At 45.8% G+C, this 23,216-nt stretch overlaps 1 protein-coding gene across 1 annotated transcript in view; it reads right to left on the bottom strand.

Annotated features, from left to right (window-relative positions):
- myo16 (myosin XVI) overlaps positions 1 to 23,216 on the bottom strand; it is a 541,014-nt gene that overhangs the window by 313,071 nt on the left and 204,727 nt on the right. The window contains exon 12 of the mRNA XM_072264587.1: positions 5,996 to 6,123. Coding sequence (XP_072120688.1) covers positions 5,996 to 6,123 — 128 coding nt within the window. The remainder of the gene's footprint in view (positions 1 to 5,995; positions 6,124 to 23,216) is intronic.

Genomic DNA, 23,216 nt, shown 5'->3' with positions numbered 1-23,216 from the left:
ACATCCTTGGTTTTATATTCTAGTCCTCTCGAAATGAATGTGAAATTTGCATTTGCCTTCCTTAACACAATTTGCACAAGGACTTCCAGGTTCCTTTGCATCTTGGATTTTTGAATTATTTTCCTGATCAGAAACTAGTCTATGCTTTTATTACTTTCTACAAAAGAGCATGACAAGTTTCTGACACTGTATTCCATCTGCCACTTCTCTGCCAATTCTCCTAATCTGTCTAACTCCTTCTGTAGCCTCCCCGCTTCCTTACCACTACCTGCTCCTCCACCTATCTTCATATCATTCTCAAACATGGCCACAAAGGCATCAATTCTGTCATCTAAATCATTGACATACAACATAAAAGAAGTGGTCTCACTATTGACCCCCGCGGCAGCCAATCAGAAAAGGCTCTCATTATTCTTACTGTTTGCTTCCTGCCAATCAGCCTACACTCTTACCATGGCAGTATCATTCCTGTAATACCATGGGCTTTTATGCAGCCTCATATATGGCACCTTGTCAAAGGCTTTTTGAAAATGGAGTACATAGCTTCTACCAATTCTCCTTTGTCTGTTCTGCTTGTTATTTCTTCAAAGAATTCCAAAGATTTGCCAGGCAAGGTTTTCCCTGAAGAAAATCATGCTGACCATGGCTTATTTTGTCAAGTGCCTCTAAGTACCCCAAAACCTTATCCTTTACAATCAATTTCAACATCTTCCCAACCACTGAGATCAGGCTAACTCACCTATGATTTCCTTTTTCTGCCTCCCTCTCTTCTTGAAGACTGAAATGACAGTTTCAATACTCCAGTCTTCCGGAGCCATTTCAGGATCTAGTGATTCTTGAAAGATCATTAGTAATACCTCCACAACCTATTCATCTGCCGTTTTCAGAACCCTGGGATATAGTCCATCTGGTCCTGGTGACTTATCTACCTTCAAACCTTTCAGCTTCCCAAACACCTTCTCCTTACACGTTGCAACTGCTCTCACTTCTGTCTGCAGACACTCTCAAATTACTGGCTTGTTGCCCATGTCTTCCACAATGAAAGCTGATGCAAGATACTAATTTAGTTCATCTGCCATTCCCTTGTCTCCCATTACTGCCCCCCCCCCAGCATTATTTTCCAGTGGTCCGATACCTACCCATACCTTTCTTTTATTCTTTATATATCTGGAAAGAAATTTTTGGTATCCTCTTTGATATTATTGACTAGTTTATCTTCAAATTTCATCTTTTCCCTACTTATGGTTTTTTTAGTTGCCTTCTGTGGTTCTTAAAAGTTTCCCAAAAATCTAACTTCCCACTAATGTTTGTTCTTTTATATGCACTCTCCTTTGCTTTTATATTGACTTTGACTTCCCTTGTCAGCCACAGTTGTGTCATCCTGCCTTTGAAATACTTCTTCTTTGGGATATATCTATCCTGTGCTTTCTGAATTGCTCCCAGAAGCTCCAGACATTACTGCACTGCCATCATCACTGCTAGTGTCCCCTTCCAATCAACTTTGGCCAGTTCTTCTCCCTTGCCTGAGCTGCAGAGAGTTGTACACTTAGTCAGCTCTACCATGATTCACAAATAACCTGTAGATTTTCACATTTGATTAATGCAGAGAGGCAATACATTGTTGAAACAAGATAGTTGGCCCACTGAGTCTATGCTGACCATTAAATATCCATCGACACTAATCCTACATGAATTTCATTTTATTCTCCACACATTCACATCAATTAACCCCCATTAACTGTCAGATTTTAAACTCAAGACTAATCAAAATAGAAAATCATTTACAGTAGTCAATTTACTAACCAACCTGTACATCTTTGGGATGTAGGAAGACACCAGTGCACCCAAAAGAAACTCACATAGGCACAAGACAAATCTGCATACTCTGAATAGGCCTTACCAGAGGTCAGTATTGAACCCAGATTGTTGAACCTGAGGCAGAAATTCTGTCCTAAATTTGAGTAGACTCACATTCAAGATGAATTGAACATTGATTCTCTAAATTCTTGTGATTTCTCTCCCTCCCCTTTTCCCCTCTGCTTTAGCTCTCTTTTCCATTCTCCATTCAGGTTTCTTCTCTTCTCCTCCCCATCTTCATCACCTCCTTCTATTACCTGCTACACAAAATAATCTGCAGATGCTGGGGTCAAAGCAACACTCACAACACGCTGGAGGAACTCAGCAGGTCAGGTAGTATCCGTGGAAATGATCAGTCAACGTTTCCGGCCGGAACTCTTCGTCAGGACTGAAGAGGGAAGGGGCAGAGGCCCTATAAAGAAGGTAGGGGGATGGTGGGAAGGAGAAGGCTGGTAGGTTCCAGGTGAAAAACCAGTAAGGGGAAAGATAAAGGGGTGGGGGAGGGGAAGCAGGGAGGTGATAGGCAGGAAAGGTGAAGAAGGAATAGGGGAAAACACAATGGGTAGTAGAAGGAGGCGGAACCATGAGGAAAGGTGATAGGCAGCTGGGGGAGGGGGCAGAGTGAAACTGGGATGGGGGATGGGAGGGGGAGATAATTACCTGAAGTTGGAAAATTCAGTGTTCAAACCAAGGGGCTGGAGACAAACAGATGGTATAAGGTGTTGCTTCTCCAATCCGAGTTTAGTGTCCCTCCCCACGGATCTCTCACCCGGCACTTATCCCTGTAAGCGCAAGTGCTACACCTGTCCCTACACCTTCTCTCTTGCCACCATTCAGGGCCCCAAGCTGTCCTTCCAGGTGAGGCAACACTTCACTTGTGAGTCTGTTGGGGTCATCTATTGCATCCGGTGCTCCCGGTGCGGCCTCCTCTACATCGGTGAAACCCGACGCAGATTGGGGGACCGCTTCGTCGAGCACCTCCACTCCGTCTGCCACAACAGACAGGATCTCCCGGTGGCCGCCCACTTCAACTCTGCTTCACATTCCCATTTAGATATGTCCATACATGGCCTCCTCTACTGCCATGATGAGGCTAAACTCAGGTTGGAGGAGCAACACCTCACACACCGTCTGGGATGTCTCCAGCCTCTTGGTATGAACATTGAATTCTCCAATTTCCAGTAATTCCCTCCCCCTCCCTTCCCCTATCCCTATTTCATTCTGCCCCCTCCCCCAGCTGCCTATCACCTCCTTCATGGTTCCGCCTCCTTCTACTACCCATTGTGTTTTCCCCTATTCCTTCTTCACCTTTCCTGCCTATCACCTCCCTGCTTCCCCTCCCCCACCCCTTTATCTTTCCCCTTACTGGTTTTTCACCTGGAGCCTATCAGCTTTCTCCTTCCCACCCTCCCTCCACCTTCTTTATAGGGCCTCTGCCCCTTCCCCCTACAGTCCTGACGAAGGGTTCCGGCCCAAAACACTGACTGATCGTTTCCACGGATGCTGCCCGACCTGCTGAGTTCCTCCAGCGTGTTGTGAGTGTTGCTTCTATTACCTGCTAGTTTGTCCTCTTGCCCCTCCTCGTGCCTTGTTATTCTGGCTTCCTTTCCAGTCCTGATGAAAGGTTGATTCTTTATTTTCCTCCAAAGATGTCACCCTGACCAGCTGACATCCTCCAGCATTTCCTGTGCATTGCTCAAGATTTCAAGTAAATGCAGAATCTTGTGTGTTTGTTGTGTATTTAATATTTTGGTAATATTTGAGTAATATTGTATATATACAGTATTGTGTCATTAAACATTCTTGTTTGTTTAAATAGTTCACTATGGGTTATATGTAAAAGTACTGTACGTAAATGGCTTATGCCATCACGCCACACATCAGATCTGCACGTTTTTCTTAAAGTAAAAATCTAGACAAAGCCACACATTCTTGTTTCTGTATTTCCTTCCAATTAGTTTTATGTTTCGGAGTTATGAAACACAACATCTATGACTTAGTTTAATCTTGTTAGTATTTTATCTGCGATCTGTTATCACATGCTTTCTAATAGACCTGAGCATTTTCCTTATAATTATGTTAAGTGAACAGGTCTGTGGAACTCCGTTTTCTCCTTCCCTGTAGTACAGTTACATACAGTAATAGATCAACCATTATATCACTGAATGACAGAAAACAATCAAGCGGTTTCCTTTTCCTGTTTTAGATTAGATTAGATTCAACTTTATTGTCATTGTGCCGAGTACAGATACAAAGCCAATGAAATGCAATTAGCATCTGACCAGAAGTGCAAAAGAATAGTATTATTTACAAAATAACTGCGAATAAAAAGTAAGTGCTACAGCACACCAATATAAGAGTACTGAGACAGTACAATAAGGGTGCAATACTGCTTAGTGCTGTGATGTGAGGTTCAGCAAGGTCACAACCTCAGGGAAGAAGCTCTTCCTGAGCCTGCTGGTGCGGGAGCGGAGGCTCCTGTAGTGCCTACCGGATGAGAGGAGAGTAAAAAGTCCACGGTTAGGGTGAGATGCATCCCTGATAATGCTTTTCGCCCTGCCCAGGCAGCGCTTATGGTAAACGTTCGCAATGATGGGCCATTGGGTGCCGATAATCCGCTGGGCAATTTTACCCACACGCTAGAGTGCTTTGCGGTCTGATACGGGACAATTGCCATACCACACTGAGATGCAGTTGGTGAGTATGCTCTCAATGGTACAGCGGTAAAAGTCCATCAGTATCCTGGGAGAGAGGTGAGCTTTCTTGATGATCTGCAGGAAATAAAGGCACTGTTGCGCCTTTTTGACAAGGATGGAGGAGTTCAGGGACCTGCATCCTTGGAATCATCAGAAATGTGGACACCAAGGAATTTGAAGCTTGATACACTCTCCACTACAGTTCTGTTGATGTAGATGGGGACGTGAGTGTGGCTCCTGGAATGCCTGAAGTCCACAATGATCTCCTTGGTTTTCTGGGTGTTAAGGGCCAGGTTGTTGTCGGCACACCACACAGCCAGGTGCTGGACCTCGTCCCTGTAGGCCATCTCGTCATCTCCTCTGATCAAACCAACCACCATGGTGTTGTCTGTGAACTTGATTATGGAGTTAGAACCACGTACAGGAACGCAGTCATAGGTGAAAAGGGAGTACAGATGAGGGCTCAGCGCACAGAGGCACGCCGGTATTCAGGGTGAGAGTGGAGCAGGAGAGGTTGTCTAACTTAACTGATTGGGGTCTGTTGGTCAGAAAGTCCAAGGTCCAATTGCAGAGGGATGAGCTGATACCAAGCTGGCGAAGTTTGGCGATCAGCTTGGAGGGGATCACGGTATTGAATGCCGAACTAAAGCCAATGAACAGCATTCTGACGTAAGAGTTGAAGCTGTCCAGGTGGGTCAGGGCAGAGTGAAGTGCCGTGGAGATGGCATCCTCTGTTGACCTGTTGGTGCGATAGGCAAATTGATGGGGGTCCAGGGTAGTGGGCAGACAGAATTTCAGATGTGATAGAACCAGTCTCTCAAAGTACTTTGCAATGATGGGGGTGATTGCAACTGGATGGAAGTCATTCAGGACCGTGGCAGTGGAATTCTTCAGCATTGGCATGATGGTGGCAATCTTAATGCTGTTGTGTTCATATGATTTTTTCTTCCTTGTCAATCACTATGACACAATTGTTTCCTTGGCCATTCCCAAAGGCCTTCTCCATGCTGTACTGCAACAATTGTCCACAGGTCCCTATCCCAGTACCAACTCCAGTGTGATCACGCATTGTACACCAACATCAAATATGCTTGCTACCGTTTACTCAGGAATCATCTTTATCTCTTTAATATTCTGACAGATGTTCAACCTGGCCCTTTATTCACCCCATTAATTATGTATTCACATCTCATTCCCAAGAAAACAGTCTAATATACCGAAACTGACAAACATTTTAATACTGTTATGTTCATACACATTTATCTGTCTTTTTAATCCCCGTTTCACAGTTGTTCCCTCGGGCCATTCCCATTATTTTATTTAACAATTTTTTTTTACATGAGAACAAGGGAGATGAAGGTGAAACACAAGAAAATTTGCTTTTTTTTGTTGAAGGCAATGCTGCGTTGCTGATTAAATCAGTGTAAGTTTTAAAGCTGTACCTCAGGATGAAGCATTGCGGCCTTTGTTCCTGCCACATCATATGAAGGGCTCGTTCAGTGCATGAAAATATATGGGGTGGCAATGAAGAACATAACTTCCCTGTACTACTCCAGTAAAGGTGAGTGACCTAAAAGAAAGAAAACAAATTGTTGAGAATTCTAGATTTGTGCCTCACTTCTGGGAAACAATTCAATACACTTCCCTGATAAGAAAATCTGAAAAGTTAAGTACAAGACATGTGCAATCAAGCAGTGTTCCGCAGGGAAATAGTGGGCTCTTTTCAACAAGGGCAGATGTGTACAGTTCCAATATGCACACCTTCCGTCCTATAGCAAACTCAAGAATAAAGTGTATATTAGCATTTGTATAGCAGAGATCTTATCTTTAGAGATTCATGGGTGGGGTCAGCCACCTTGAACCTTAGAGCAAGGGATTAAAAGGGGGGTGGAATTCATACAAAGGCCTTTTTTTTGGAATATGAATCATGCCAGAGAGTGAACTGTACAACTCCTCACCTAAGGGAATGAGAAAGGGCTACAGTCATTGTGAGCAGTCACCTGCTGATGAGGCAGTGCGAGATTTAAATAGAGTTCAGAGCCTTTTGGGTCCTTATGGCAGGCTTCAATCATCATAAGTAGTTGCTTGTTGGAGAGGCAGTGTGAAGTTTATGAAAGAACTCGGAGCCTTTCCAGATTTTCCGGCAAGCTTCAATCATCACAAGCAGTTGCTTGTTGGTGAGGGACAGTGAGATTTAAAAATAAGTCTGAGCCTCTGGGGATTTCTGGTGGACTTCAACTATCAGAATCAAAATCAGAATCGGGCATCATATCATTGGCAAATGTCAATGTGACCTAGGATCAGAGGATGTAGAATCATTGTGGGTAGAGCGAAGAAACTAAGGTTCCCTAATGGGAGTTGTATATAGACCTCTGAATATTAACCAGGATGTGTGGTACCAATTATAATGCAAAATAGAAGAAGCATATAAATAGGACAATTTTACAATAGTCATGGGGGATTTTAATAAGCAGGTAGTTTGGCAAAATCAGATTGATGCTGGATCCCAGGAGAAGGAATTTTTAGAGTGCCTATGAGATGGCTTTTTAGAAACAAGGGAAAATCTGCAGATGCTGGAAATCCAAGCAACGCACACAAAATGCTGGAGGAACACAGCATCAATGGAAAAAAGTACAGTCAACATTTTGGGTTGAAATTCTTTGACAGGACTGGAGAAAAAAGTCTGAGGAGTAGATTCAAAAGGTGGGAGGGGGAGGGGAGAGTGAACCACCAGGCGATAGGTGAAACCTGGAGGGGGAGGGATGAAGTAATGAGCTGGGAAGTTGATTGGTGAAAGAGACAGAAGGCCATGGAAGAAAGAAAAGGGAGGAGAAGCACCAGAGGGAGGCAAAGGTTATGTGAGAGATTATGCAGAAAGTTTGAAGTTAATAACTCATCTCTTTTTCCCTCAGGCCATGAATTTATCAATCACCTCTGATGAGTTAATAACTGATGAGTTACTAACTTCAAACTTTCTGCATAATCTCTCACAGAGTTGAACTGCATGTGCATGTAACGAGAGCTGTATAACACATCTCCTTCTACCATAGGCCATGAACTCATCAATCACCTCTGCTGTGGACACTTTCTGGAGGTCTAAGATCCACATGCTCCACAACCGCTGGACTAAGTGTGTAAATGTAAGAGGGGACTATGATGAAAAATAAATGTGCTAGGTTTTCTAAAGTTGGCTCCTTCTAGCTTAGGCTACGAACTTATCAATCACCCCTCATACATCGGATCTCACCGATATACAGGAGGCCACACCTGGAGCACTCAAGACAGTAAATAACCGAGAGTCTCATAGGTTAAGTGTCGCCTCACCTGGAAAGACTGTTAGGGTCCTGACTGGTAGTGAGGGAGGAGGTGTAGGGGCAGGTGTATCACTTGTTCTGCTTGCAAGGATAAGTGCCAGGAAGGAGGTCAGTGGGGAGGGACAAATGGACAAGGGGAATCTCTGCAGTAAGCAGAAGGTGGGGGGAAGGGAGGAGGGAAAGATCACAAGATTACAAGACAAAGGAGCAGAAGTAGGCCATTCGGACCATCGAGTCTGCTCCGCAGCTCCCCCATGAGCTAAACTATTCACCCATCTAGTTCCAATTTCCAGCTTTTTCCCCATATCCCTTGATACCCTGACTAATTAGATACCTGTCAATCTCCTCCTTAAACACCCTCAATGATCGGGCCTCCACAGCTGTATGTGGCAACGAATTCCACAAATCCACAACCCTCTGGCTAAAAAAATTTCTCCTCAACTCTGTTTTAACTGTGTACCCTCTAATTCTAAGACTATGGCCTCTTGTCCTGGACTCTCCCACCAAGGGAAACAACCTTTCCACATCTACTCTGTCCAACCCTTTCAACATTCGAAATGTTTCTATGAGATCACCTCTCATTCTTCTATACTCTAATGAATACAGTCCAAGAGCCGACAAACACTCCTCATATGTTAGCCCCTGCATTCCAGGAATCATCCTCGTAAATCTTCTCTGAAAAGTAGTCTCTTAAACTTCACTAGTGTATCTGCCTCCACCACTGACTCAGGCAGTGCATTCCACGCACCAACCACTCTCTGAGTAAAAAACATTCCTCTAATATCCCCCTTGAACTTCCCACCCCTTACCTTAAAGTCATGTCCTCTTGTATTGAGCAGTGGTGCCCTGAGGAAGAGGCGCTGGCTATCCACTCTATCTATTCCTCTTATAATCTTGTACACCGCTATCATGTCTCCTCTCATCCTCCTTCTCTCCAAGGAGTAAAGCCCTAGCTCCCTTAATCTCTGATCATAATGCATACTTTCTAAACCAGGCAGCATCCTGGTAAATCTCCTCTGTACCCTTTCCAATGCTTCCACATCCTTCCTATAGTGAGGTGACCAGGACTGGACACAGTACTCCAAGTGTGGCCTAACCAGAGTTTTATAGAGCTGCATCATTACATCGCGACTCTTAAACTCTATCCCTCGACTTATGAAAGCTAACATCCCATAAGCTTTCTTAACTACCCTATCCACCTGTGAGGCAACTTTCAGGGATCTGTGGACATGTACCCTGAGATCCCTCTGCTCCTCCACACTACCAAGTATCCTGCCATTTACTTTGTACTCTGCCTTGGAGTTTGTCCTTCCAAAGTGTACCACCTCACACTTCTCCGGGTTGAACTCCATCTGCCACTTCTCAGCCCACTTCTGCATCCTATCAATGTCTCTCTGCAATCTTTGACAATCCTAATACACTATCTACAACACCACCAACCTTTGTGTCGTCTGCAAACTTGCCAACCCACCCTTCTACCCCGACATCCAGGTTGTTAATAAAAATCACGAAAAGTAGACGTCCCAGAACAGATCCTTGTGGGATACCACTAGTCACAATCCTCCAATCTGAATGTACTCCCTCCACCACCACCCTCTGCCTTCTGCAGCCAAGCCAATTCTGAATCCACCTGGCCAAACCTCCCTGGATCCCATGCCTTCTAACTTTCTGAATAAGCCTACCATGTGGAACCTTGTCAAATGCGTTACTAAAATCCATATAGATCACATCCACTGCACTACCCTCATCTATATGCCTGGTCACCTCCTCGAAGAACACTATCAGGCTTGTGAGACATGATCTGCCCTTCACAAAGCCAGGCTGACTGTCCCTGATCAGACCATGATTCCCGAATTGCCTATAGATCCTATCTCTAAGAATCTTTTCCAACAGCTTTCCCACCACAGACGTAAGGCTCACTGATCTATAATTACCCGGACTATCCCTACTACCTTTTTTGAACAAGGGATCAACATTTGCCTCCCTCTAATCCTTCGGTACCATTCCGGTGGACAACGAGGACATAAAGATCCTAGCCAGAGGCTCAGTAATCTCTTCTCTCGCCTCATGGAGCAGCCTGGGGAATATTCCATCAGGCCCCAGGGACTTATCTGTCCTAATGTATTTTAACAACTCCAACACCTCCTCTCCCTTAATATCAACATGCTCTAGAACATCAACCTCACTCATATTGTCCTCACCATCATCAAGTTCCCTCTCATTGGTGAATACCGAAGAGAAGTATTCATTGAGGACCTTGCTCATTTCCACAGCCCCCAGGCACATCTTCCCACCTTCATCTCTAATCAGTCCTACCTTCACTCCTGTCATCCTTTTTTTCTTCACATAATTGAAGAATGCCTTGGGGTTTTCCTTTACCCTACTCGCCAAGGCCTTCTCATGCCCCCTTCTTGCTCTTCTCAGCCCCTTCTTAAGCTCCTTTCTTGCTTCCCTATATTCCTCAATAGACCCATCTGATCCTTGCTTCCTAAACCTCATGTATGCTGCCTTCTTCCACCTGTCTAGATTTTCCACCTCACTTGTCCTCAAGTTTGACCAATCTATTGGAGTTTTTCGAGGAGATTACCAGGAAAATGGATGAAGGGAAGGCAGTGGATATTGTCTACATGGACTTTAGTAAGTCCTTTGACAAGGTCCCGCATGGGACGTTAGTTAAGAAAATTCAATGGCTAGGTATACATGGAGGGGTGGGAAATTGGATTAGACATTGGCTCAATGGAAGAAGCCAAAGAGTGGTGTGACAACAGACCAAATTATCAGAAGATTGATGCCGATAAGAGGACAATGGGGGAACATTCCAAATGCTAATAAGAGAGAGACGAGAGAGATTACCGAAAGGAGACACAGTTCCGAGTATTGTCAGAGACTGGTTGCTTTGAACTCAAACTGTTTGAAGATTGATGGACAGGCGATATCCCAGCAGGGGGATAAAAGGAACAGGTTCGCTAAGGCAACAGACACACGGCACCACAGGTAATGAGACCCTGGAAGTGGTGTGCCCCCACAAGTTGGTGGGAGTTTTGGAGGTCTGTCGTGGGACCAGCCATAGACGCACAGGGTGGAACGGTACGGTTGGTGGGAACCCGGTGTGTGTGTCCGCCCTTGCCTGGGTGCCGGGTTCACCGCAGAAGAACGATCGTATCTGGAACGGAGGGGTCACAGTCAGTGACCTCAGAAGACATTACAAAGGGCTCGCCCGAAAGCTAACTGCGAGGAATATCGAAGGTCTGTTTGGAATCCAATTTGCATATTCATTCGCTCTCTCGCTCTCTCTCTCTCTCTCTCTCTCTCTCCCCAACGGCACGATGGCGATTACTGCGAACTGAAACTGAACTGAACTCTGTGTCACTTGTGACTGATCATTTTACCCCTAGACTGCGATAGAGCTTGATTGATCCTATTATCATAGTTCCGTGTACATGTGTGTGTATTCATTGCTAACCTGTTGCATTTATATCCTTACGTTTAGAGTACGGTGTTATTTATTTCTTTAATAAAACTTTCTTAGTTCCAGTAATCCAGACTCCAACTGAGTGATCCATTTCTGCTGGTTTGGCAACCCAGTTACGGGGTACGTAACATAAGCGGGGTTCTCGTCCGCGATTTTGAACGCTAAATTTGGGACGGGGTAAATTGATTGGGTTAAAATTCCCGAAAGAAAGAAAAGGCACACAGCAGAAATGGAGATTGAGGAATTTCTAAAGGCGTCGACCTTGGAGGCATTAGAGGATGCCAGGAAAGCGGAATTGGTAGCTGTGGCCAAACGGTTGAATCTTGTTAAGGGGAAGTCGACAATGAGGAGAGAGGAGATATACAGAGCTATCACAGAGCATTATGTGTCTAAAGGTGTGTTTCCCCAAGGGGAGCTGGAGGTGATGTCTATTGGAAAACCTGGTGGAGACGCAGTACAGGTGCAGATTGAAAAATTGAGACTCGAGCACGAGTTCCGGGTACAGCAGCTAGAACACGAAGAGAGACAGTTAGAACGGCAGGAGAAAGAGAGGCAGTTGGAGCGAGAAGAGAGACGGTTGGAGAAACAGAGGGAAAGGGAATTTGAGCTGGAGAGGTTAAAGATGATGGCAGCGCAGGGGCCCATGCCGAACCAAGGTGGAGGGTTCAGGGCGACCCAGCAGGTTTGGCTGGTTCCCCCATTTGACGATACCGATGTGGGTCGGTACTTTCTCCATATCGAAAAAGTTGCTGCAAGTCAGGACTGGCCGAGGGATAAGTGGGCTGTTTTGCTTCAGAGTATACTTAAAGGAAAAGCCCAACAAGCTTACTCGGCTTTGTCCGTGTTACGGAACTGGAGCTGCAGCTCGATGACCTTCGTCTGGTCAGGGAGAGTGAGGAGATGATAGAGAGGAGTTGCAGGCAGGTGGTCACGCCGGGGCCACGGAAGGCAGACAAGTGGGTCACGGTTAGGAGGGGGAAGGGGAAAGGTCAGGTAATAGGGAGTACCCCGGTGGCTGTGCCCCTTAACAACAGGTACTCCTGTTTGAGTACTGTTGGGGGGGACAGCTTACCCGGGGGAAGCGACAGTGGCCGTGCCTCCGGCACAGAGTCTGACCCTGTAGCTCAGAAGGGTAGGGCAAGGAAGAGGAGGGCAGTTGTGATAGGGGACTCGATAGTAAGGGGGTCAGATAGGCGATTCTGTGGACGCAGTCCAGAGACCCAGATGGTAGTTTGCCTCCCTGGTGCCAGGGTCCGGGATATTTCTGATCGTGTCCAAGATATCCTGAAGTGGGAGGGTGAGGAGCCAGAGGTCGTGGTACATATAGGTACCAATGACATAGGTAGGAAAAGGGATGAGGTCCTGAAAGGAGAATATAGGGAGCTAGGAAGGGAGTTGAGAAAAAGGACCGCAAAGGTAGTGATCTCGGGATTACTGCCTGTGCCACGTGACAGTGAGAGTAGGAATGAGATGAGGTGGAGGATAAATGCGTGGCTGAGGGATTGGAGCAGGGGGCAGGGATTCAAGTTTTTGAATCATTGGGACCTCTTTTGGCGCAGGCGTGACCTGTACAAAAAGGACGGGTTGCACTTGAATCCTAGGGGGACCAATATCCTGGCAGGGAGATTAGCGGGGGCTACTGAGGTGACTTTAAACTAGAATGGTTGGGGGGTGGGAATCAAATTAAAGAGGCTAGGCGTGAGGAGGTTAGTTCACTACAGGGGGATGGGAACCAGTGCAGAGAGACAGAGGGGTGTAAAGTGAGGGTAGAAACTAAAAGTACTATGGAGAAAAGTAAAAGTGGCAGGCCGACAAATCCAGGGCAAGCATTAAAAAGGGACACTTTTCAGCATAATTGTATAAGGGCTAAGAGAGTTGTAAAAGAACGCCTGAAGGCTTTGTGTGTCAATGCAAGGAGCATTCGTAATAAGGTGGACGAATTGAAAGTGCAGATTGTTATTAATGATTATGATATAGTTGGGATCACAGAGACATGGCTCCAGGGTGACCAGGGATGGGAGCTCAACGTTCAGGGATATTCAATATTCAGGAGGGATAGACATGATGGAAGGGGAGGTGGGGTGGCGTTGCTGGTTAAAGGAGAGATTAACGCAATAGAAAGGAAGGACATAAGCCGGGAAGATGTGGAATCGATATGGGTAGAGCTGCATAACACTAAGGGGCAGAAGACGCTGGTGGGAGTTGTGTACAGGCCACCTAACAGTAGTAGTGAGGTCAGAGAAGGTATTAAACAGGAAATTAGAAATGTGTGCAATAAAGGAACAGCAGTTATAATGGGTGACTTCAATCTACATGTAGATTGGGTGAACCAAATTGGTAAAGGTGCTGAGGAAGAGGATTTCTTGGAATGTATGCGGGATGGTTTTTTGAACCAACATGTCGAGGAACCAACTAGAGAGCAGGCTATTCTGGACTGGGTTTTGAGCAATGAGGAAGGGTTAATTAGCAATCTTGTCGTGAGAGGCCCCTTGGGTAAGAGTGATCATAATATGGTGGAATTCTTCATTAAGATGGAGAGTGACATAGTTAATTCAGAAACAAAGGTTCTGAACTTAAAGAGGGGTAACTTTGAAGGTATGAGACGTGAATTAGCTAAGATAGACTGGCAAATGACACTTAAAGGATTGACGGTGGATATGCAATGGCAAGCATTTAAAGGTTGCATGGATGAACTGCAACAAATGTTCATCCCAGTTTGGCAAAAGAATAAATCAAGGAAGGTAGTGCACCCGTGGCTGACAAGAGAAATTAGGGATAGTATCAATTCCAAAGAAGAAGCATACAAATTAGCCAGAGAAAGTGGCTCACCTGAGGACTGGGAGAAATTCAGAGTTCAGCAGAGGAGGACAAAGGGCTTAATTAGGAAGAGGAAAAAAGATTATGAGAGAAAACTGGTAGGCAACATAAAAACGGACTGTAAAAGCTTTTATAGATATGTAAAAAGGAAAAGACTGGTAAAAACAAATGTAGGTCCCCTGCAGACAGAAACAGGTGAATTGATTATGGGGAGCAAGGACATGGCAGACCAACTGAATAATTACTTTGATTCTGTCTTCACTAAGGAGGACATAAATAATCTTCCAGAAATAGTAGGGGTCAGAGGGTCCAGTGAGATGGAGGAACTGAGCGAAATACATGTTAGTAGGGAAGTGGTGTTAGGTAAATTGAAGGGATTGAAGGCAGATAAATCCCCAGGGCCAGATGGTCTGCATCCCAGGGTGCTTAAGGAAGTAGCCCAAGAAATAGTGGATGCATTAGTGATAATTTTTCAAAACTCGTTAGATTCTGGACTAGTTCCTGAGGATTGGAGGGTGGCTAATGTAACTCCACTTTTTAAAAAAGGAGGGAGAGAGAAACCGGGGAATTATAGACCGGTTAGCCTAACGTCGGTGGTGGGGAAACTGCTGGAGTCAGTTATCAAGGATGTGATAACAGCACATTTGGAAAGCGGTGAAATGATCGGACAAAGTCAGCATGGATTTGTGAAAGGAAAATAATGTCTGACGAATCTCATAGAATTTTTTGAGGATGTAACTAGTAGAGTGGATAGGGGAGAACCAGTGGATGTGGTATATTTGGATTTTCAGAAGGCTTTTGACAAGTTCCCACACAGGAGATTAGTGTGCAAACTTAAAGCACACGGTATTGCGGGTAAGGTATTGGTGTGGGTGGAGAGTTGGTTACCAGACTGGAAGCAAAGAGTGGGAATAAACGGGACCTTTTCAGAATGGCAGGCGGTGACTAGTGGGGTACCGCAAGGCTCAGTGCTGGGACCCCAGTTGTTTACAATATATATTAATGACTTGGATGAGGGAATTAAATGCAGCATCTCCAAGTTTGCGGATGACACGAAGCTGGGTGGCAGTGTTAGCTGTGCGGAGGATGCTAAGAGGATGCAGGGTGACTTGGATAGGTTGGGTGAGTGGGCAAATTCATGGCAGATGCAATTTAATGTGGATAAATGTGAAGTTATCCACTTTGGTGGCAAAAATAGGAAAACAGATTATTATCTGAATGGTGGCCGATTAGGAAAAGGGGAGGTGCAACGAGACCTGGGTGTCATTATGCACCAGTCATTGAAAGTGGGCATGCAGGTACAGCAGGCGGTGATAAAGGCGAATGGTATGCTGGCATTTATAGCGAGAGGATTCGAGTACAGGAGCAGGGAGGTACTACTGCAGTTGTACAAGGCCTTGGTGAGACCACACCTGGAGTATTGTGTGCAGTTTTGGTCCCCTAATCTGAGGAAAGACATCCTTGCCATAGAGGGAGTACAGAGAAGGTTCACCAGATTGATTCCTGGGATGGCAGGACTTTCATATGAAGAAAGACTGGATGAACTGGGCTTGTACTCGTTGGAATTTAGAAGATTGAGGGGGGATCTGTTTGAAACGTATAAGATCCTAAAGGGATTGGACAGGCTAGATGCAGGAAGATTGTTCCCGATGTTGGGGAAGTCCAGAACGAGGGGTCACAGTTTGAGGATAGAGGGGAAGCCTTTTAGGACCGAGATTAGGAAAAACTTCTTCACACAGAGAGTGGTGAATCTGTGGAATTCTCTGCCACAGGAAACAGTTGAGGCCAGTTCATTGGCTATACTTAAGAGGGAGTTAGATATGGCCCTTGTGGCTACGGGGGTCAGGGGGTATGGAGGGAAGGCTGGGGCGGGGTTCTGAGTTGGATGATCAGCCATGATCATAATAAATGGCGGTGCAGGCTCGAAGGGCCGAATGGCCTACTCCTGCACCTATTTTCTATGTTTCTATGTTTCTAAGATGCCCAGAGGTATGAGGTGGTGAAAGAGGCCATCCTCAGGATTTATAAGTTGGTCCCGGAGGCATACCGGCAGAGGTTCCGGAATGCGAGGAAGCAGTGGGACCGCACGTATTTAGAGTTTGCCCGTGAGATGCAGACATATTGTGAGCGTTGGTGCACCTCAAAGGGGGTAGAGGGGGATTATGACAGACTGCTACAGCTGATCCTGATTGAGCAATTTAAAGGTTGTTTCCCTGAAGGTGTGAGACCCTAACTAGATGAGAAAGAGGCAGCCACTTTAGTCGCAACTGCTAAGTTAGTGGATGAGTACGCGTTGACACATCAAACGAAGTTTGCCCCGAGTAAAGGCTACCAGAAGGGTAGTCGGGATGGCGGGGAGCGTCCGCCAGAAAAGTCAGTAAGTAAGCCGGGGACTAGTGAGAAGGATAAGGTAGACCGGGAGCAGTCTGGTAGGAAGTCTCCTGGGGTCGTATGTTATAATTGTGGGAAAGTCGGACACTTTACGTCCAGGTGCTTTGCCCCAAAGAAGGAGATGGGAAAAGGAAAGGCGGCGGTTCTGACTGGCTGTATTGAGCTGGTAAGCAAACCGCTAGGAGAGAAGAGGGCTGACAAAGTTCAGGAAGGGCGCGAGAGGTTTATCTCGGCCGGATTAGTGTCAGTGAAGGAGGGGTTAAACCCAGTTCCAGTGCAGATCTGGAGAGACACGGGAGCGTGTCAGTCATTGATATTAAAGAGTGTGTTAGACTTTAGTTCAGAGACCGAGACTGGGAAAGTCAGGGTCATAAAAGGCATTGGGAAAGGGACTGAGGCAGCACCCTTGCACCAGATACACCTAAAAAGCGAGTTGGTCTCTAGACCGGTCACGATCGGTGTGAGGCCCGAACTACCGATGAAAGGCGTGGAAGTCTTACTCGGTAATGACCTCGCCGGCGGGGAGGTGTACCCAGCAGTGAGATTGACAAGTCAGCCTGCCAGCATTGAGGCCCCGCCCATGGACTCACAGGTTTATCCCGTTTGCGCAGTGACTCGGCGTGTGCCCAGGAAGACTGCCGAAGCTGATATAGCTTTAGCTGAGACATTTCTACCAGCCTTGTACCAGGGGGAGGTAGAAAGTGAAAAGAAGGAACGTAGTGGAACAGGAGGAAGTGAGGGAGCTGAGGCAGACTTAACATTAGCCACGAAGGAATTTGTACAGGCACAGGAGCGAGACGAGGAGCTGTTGGTTTCGGCAGAGACAGCTCTCTCTGAAGCAGAATTAAAAAGGGAGCCAGTGGGCTATTGTGTGGAGGAGGGAGTGCTAAGGAAGAAAGGGAGACCAAGTACCGTGCCCGCAGATGAGGAATGGGGGGTGGTGCCAAAAATTTATGGGGATGAGATTCTTAACCTGGCCCACAAGATACCCCTCAGTGGACATTTTGGGGGGAGGAAAACAGTCGGCGGAATCATGAAAGAGTTTTACTGGCTGCACAGGAGGAAGGATGTTATTGACTATTGCAGATGTGAGTTAACACAGTTAGAGGCTATTAACATGTTAAAAGCTCACCATGATCAGCAAACAGATCTAGCTGGTGATATCATGAAAATTAAAGAGGCTAGGGTGCCACCTGATAAGGGGAGGACCCATTTTGAAAAGATAATTATGGGGCCGACCAGATGGGAGATGTCTATTGTTTTGACCAGTTTTGCTGATGAGTTCTCTCCCTTAATCACTGAACAAAGCGACCCGTTAAGAGAGCTTATTAAACGGCACGCACACGTAGGTCCAGATGTCCCGAGGCGATGCAAAGAGCTGGGACATGGAGTTGTTGTCACGTCAGGTCAGCCTAGTGAGCAACACCCGTTTAGGATGATTAATTCAGTGACAAAAGGGCTAAAGAACACAGAAGTGTATATTGGCGATGTAGTGGTCTGGAGTGACACGTGGGAAAAGCACATTGTGGCACTGTTTAAACGGCTGTCTGAAGCCAGCCTGACAGTGAACCTCGCAAAAAGTGAATTCGGCCACGCGAAGGTCACTTATCTGGGATTTGTGGTAAGACAGGGGCAGCTGGCTCCGATGCAAGTTAAGGTGTGGGCTGTCTCTGACGTCCCAACCCCGACAGACGAGAGAACCCTGTGAAGGTTCTTGGAGATGGTGGGGGGGGGTACTATAGGAAGTTTTGCAAGAACTTTGTGGATATTACCTACCCTCTTACTAAGCCCTTGCCAAAGAATGCTAAGTTGGTATGGGACAACCCTTGTTATCTGTGTCCGGGACGAAAACCACTGAGAAGTTACACTGATCACAACTCATTAGTGTTTACGGTCACTATGAAGTTTGCTAAGTTGGAGCCTGGTTTTAGAGGACTATTAAAATAACACATATAAAAGGAACAAAAAAATGTAATTGCTGACGGTCAAGGTGTTGACAACTTAAAGTTCTCTGTATTAGCCAAATAGCTGATGAACATGTATATTTGTGTGTATCTAATAGTGTATTCATGCCTATAATTTTTACCCCGGTAAAAATCCTTTAAGGATAGGGGTGTGACAACAGACCAAATTACCAGAAGATTGATGCCGATAAGAGGACAATGGGGGAACATTCAAAATGCTAATAAGAGAGAGACGAGAGAGATTACTGAAAGGAGACACAGTTCCGAGTATTGTTAGAGACCAGTTGCTTTAAACCCAAACTGTTTGAAGTTTGATGGACAGGCAATACCCCAGCAGGGGGATAAAAGGAACAGGTTCGCTAAGGCAACAGACACACGACACCACGAGGTAACGAGACCCTAGAAGCGGTGTGCCCCCACAAGTGGGTTGGAGTTTTGGAGGTCTGACACGGGACCAGCCATAGACGCACAGGGTGGAACGGTACAGTCGGTGGGAACCCGGTGTGTGTGTCCGCCCTTGCCTGGGTGCCGGGTTCACCGCAGAAGAACGATCGTATCTGGAACGGAGGGGTCACAGTCGGTGACCTCAGAAGACATTGCAAAGGGCTCGCCCAAAGCTAACTGCGAGGAATATCGAAGGTCTGTTTGGAATCCGATTTGCATATTCATTCGCTCTCTCTCTCTCTCTCTCTCTCTCTCTCTCTCTCTCTCTCTCTCCCCAACGGCACGACGGCAATTACTGCGAACTGAAACTGAACTGAACTCTGTGTCACTTGTGACTGATCATTTTACCCCTAGACTGCGATAGAGCTTGATTGATCCTATTATCATAGTTCCGTGTACATGTGTGTGTATTCCTTGCTAACCTGTTGCATTTATATCCTTACGTTTAGAGTACGGTGTTACTTATTTCTTTAATAAAACTTTCTTAGCTCCAGTAATCCAGACTCCAACTAAGTGGTCCATTTCTGCTGGTTTGGCAACCCAGTTACGGGGTACGTAACAGTGGTAGTAGAGAACTGCTTCTCTGAGTGGAGGCCTGTGACTCGTAGTGTGCCACTGGGATCAGTGCTGGGTCCATTGTTATTTGTCATCTATATCAATGATCTGGATGATAATGTGGTACATTGGATCAACAAATTTGCTGATGATACAAAGATTGGAGGTGTAGTAGACAGTGAGGAAGGTTTTCAGAGCCTGCAGAGGGACTTGGCCCAGCTGGAAAAATGGGCTGAAAAATGGCAGATGGAGTTTAATACAGTCAAGTGTGAGGTATTGCACGTTGGAAGGACAAACCAAGGTAGAACATACAGGGTAAATGGTAAGGCACTGAGGAGTGCAGTAGAACAGGGGGATCTGGGAATACAGATACAAAATTCCCTAAAAGTGGCGTCACAGGTAGATAGGGTCGTAAAGAGAGCTTTTGGTACATTGGCCTTTATTAATCAAAGTATTGAGTATAAGAGCTGGAATGTTATGATGAGATTGTATAAGGCATTGGTGAGGCCGAATCTGGAGTATTGTGTTCAGTTTTGGTTACCAAAGTACAGGAAGGATATAAATAAGGTTGAAAGAGTGCAGAGAAGGTTTACAAGGATGTTGCCGGGACTTGAGAAACTCAGTTACAGAGAAAGGTTGAATAGGTTAGGACCTATTCATTAGGACCTATTCCCTGGAGTGTAGAAGAATGAGGGGAGATTTGATAGAGGTATATAAAATTATGATGGGTATAGATAGAGTGAATGCAAGCAGGCTTTTTCCACTGAGGCAAGGGGAGAAAAAAACCAGAGGACATGGGTTAAGGGTGAGGGGGGAAAAGTTTAAAGGGAATATTGAGGGGGACTTCTTCACACAGAGAGTGGTGGGAGTATGGAATGGGCTGCCAGATGAGGTGGTAAATGCGGGTTCTTTTTTAACATTTAAGAATAAATTGGACAGATACATGGATGGGAGGTGTATGGAAGGATATGGTCTGTGTGCAGGTCAGTGGGACAAGGCAGAAAATGGTTCGGCACAGCCAAGCAGGGCCAAAAGGCCTGTTTCTGTGCTGTAGTTTTTCTATGGTTCTATGGAAGTCCCTTTGTACTTCTGATTTTTGAATTTTCTCCCCATCTAAATAATAATCCGCCCGATTATTTCTTCTTCCAAAACGTACAACCGTACATTTGTCAACATTGTATCTCATCTGCCATTTCTTTGCCCACTCTCCTAAACTGACCAAGTCTCTCTGCAACCTTTCCGTTTTTTCAACATTTCCTGCTCCTCCACCTATCTTGGTGCCATCCACAAACTTAGTCACAAAAGCATTTAATCCATAATCCAAATCATCAATATACATCGTAAAAAGAAGCGGCCCCAACACTGACCCCTGCGGAACACCACTAGTAACCGGCAACCAATCAGAATAGGATCTCTTTATTCCCACCATTTGCTTTCTGCCTATCAGCCAATGCTCCACCCATTTCAATATCTTTCCTGTAATTCCATGGGCTCTCATCCTATTAAGCAGCCTCATATGCAGCACCTTATCGAAGGCCTTTTGAAAATCCAAATACACAACATCCACAACCTCTCCCTTTTCAACCTTATTTGAGATTACCTCAAAAAATTCCAATAGGTTGGTGAGGCAGGATCTTCCCTTCATGAAACCATGCTGGCTTCAGCCTATCTTGTCATGTACCTCGAGGTATTTCATAACCTCATCCTTGAGGATTGACTCCAATATCTTTCCAACTACCGATGTTGGACTAATAGGTCTGTAATTTTCTTTTTGTTGCCTCCTTCCTTTCTTAAATAGCGGAACTACATTTGCGACCTTCCATTCCTCCGGAACCATGCCAGAGTCTATTGATTCCTGGAAGATCATTTCCAATGCTTCCACAATCTCCAAAGCCACCTCCTTCAGAACCCTTGGGTGCACCTCATCCGGACCGGGAGACTTATCTATTCTTAGTCCACTTAGCTTCCCAAGCACTTTCTCTCTAGTAATCTTGACTATACCTAATTCTATTCCCTGATACCTCTGGCTAACAGGTATATTGCTCATGTCTTCCACTGCGAAGACTGATGCAAAATACTCATTCAGTTCCTCCACCATCTCTTTGTTATCCATTGTAATTTCTCCAGCATCATTTTCAATCGGTCCCGTATCTACCCTTGTCACTCTTTTACTCTTCATATATTTAAAAAAACTCTTAGTATCCTTTTTTATGTTAATCGCCAACTTCCTTTCATAATTCATCTTTTCTTTCCTAATGACTTTCTTAGTTTCCTTCTGTAAGTTTTTAAGAGTCTTCCAGTCCTTATTTTTCCCACTAATTTTTGCTTCTTTGTACGCCGTTTCTTTTGCTTTTATTTTTGCCCTAAACTCTCCCGTTGGTGGTGGGATACTGTTGGAGGTGGTGGAAGTTTCAGAGGATTTTGTGCTGGACGCGGAGGCTGGTGGGGTGGTAGGTGAGGACAAGAGGAAACCTATCCCTGGTAGAGTGGTGGGAGGATGGGGTGAAAGCAGTTGTGTGTGAAATAGCAGAGATGCGGTTGAGGGCAGCGTTGATGGTGGAGGAAAGGAAGCCCTTTTCTTTGAAAAAGGAGGACATCTTCGTAATGAAAAGCTTCATCCTGAGAGCAGGTGCAGCGGAGGTGGAGGGATTGAGAGAAGAGGATGGTGCTTTTGCAAGTTGTAGGGTGGGATGAGGTGTAGTCCATGTAGCTGTGAGAGTTCATGGCTTATAATCAACATCAGTAAATAAGCTGTCTCTGGAGATAGAGACAATGAGATTGAAAAGGGGAAGGGAGGTATTGGAAATGGACCAGGTAAATTTGAGGGCAGGGTGGAAACTGGAGGCAAAGTGGATGAAGTCGATGAGTTCAGCATGGGTGTAGGAAGCAGCACCAATGCAGTCATCGATGTAGTGTAGGAGAAGTGCGGTATGGTCACCTGTGTAGGCCTGGAACATAGACTGTTCCACGTAGCCAAGAAACAGGCAGGCATAGTTGGGACCAATGCTAGTGCCCATGGCTACCCCTTTTGTCTAAAGGAAGTGGGAGGAACTAAAGGAGAAATTATTAAGAATGAGGACATTCTGGTAGGTGAAGGAGAGTGGTGGTGGAGGGGAACTGGTTGGGTCTGGTGTCCAGAAAGGAACAGATCAAATCCTGGTGGGATATAGAGGTGTACAGGGATTGGACATCCATAGTAAAAATAAGATGATGGGGCCCAATGCACTTGAAATCCTTGGAAAGATCAAGAGTGTGTGAGGTGTCATGGATGTAGGTGGGAAGGGACTGAACCGGGGGAATAAAACAGAGCTGATGTATGCAGATATGAGTTCAGCGGGGCAGGGACAAGCAGAAGCAATGGGTCTATCTTGACAAGTGGGTTTGTGGATCTTCGGTAGGAGGTAAAAACAGGAGGTGTGGGGTGCGGGAACTGTGTGGTTGGTGGTGGTGGATGGGAGATCCACAGATTCAATAAGGTTGGTGGTGATGTGGGAGACAATGGTCTGGTGTTCATTAGTGGTCCTGTTCGAGGGGCAAGTAAGAGGAGGTGTCTGAGAGGTGGCGCTGGGCCTCAGCAAGGTAGAGGTCACCAGACTACTACAGCAACCCCCCTATCTGCGAGTATGATGGTGAGGTTAGGATTAGTGCGGAGGGAGTGGAGAGTTGAGCGTTCGGAAGGAGTGACGTTGGAATAGGAGGGAGGAGT

The sequence above is a fragment of the Mobula birostris genome, chromosome 7 (assembly GCF_030028105.1).
Source record: "Mobula birostris isolate sMobBir1 chromosome 7, sMobBir1.hap1, whole genome shotgun sequence".
NCBI lineage: Eukaryota > Metazoa > Chordata > Chondrichthyes > Myliobatiformes > Myliobatidae > Mobula > Mobula birostris.
Note: the sequence above shows the minus strand (reverse complement) of the source record. Positions and strands in the feature narration are given on the sequence as shown.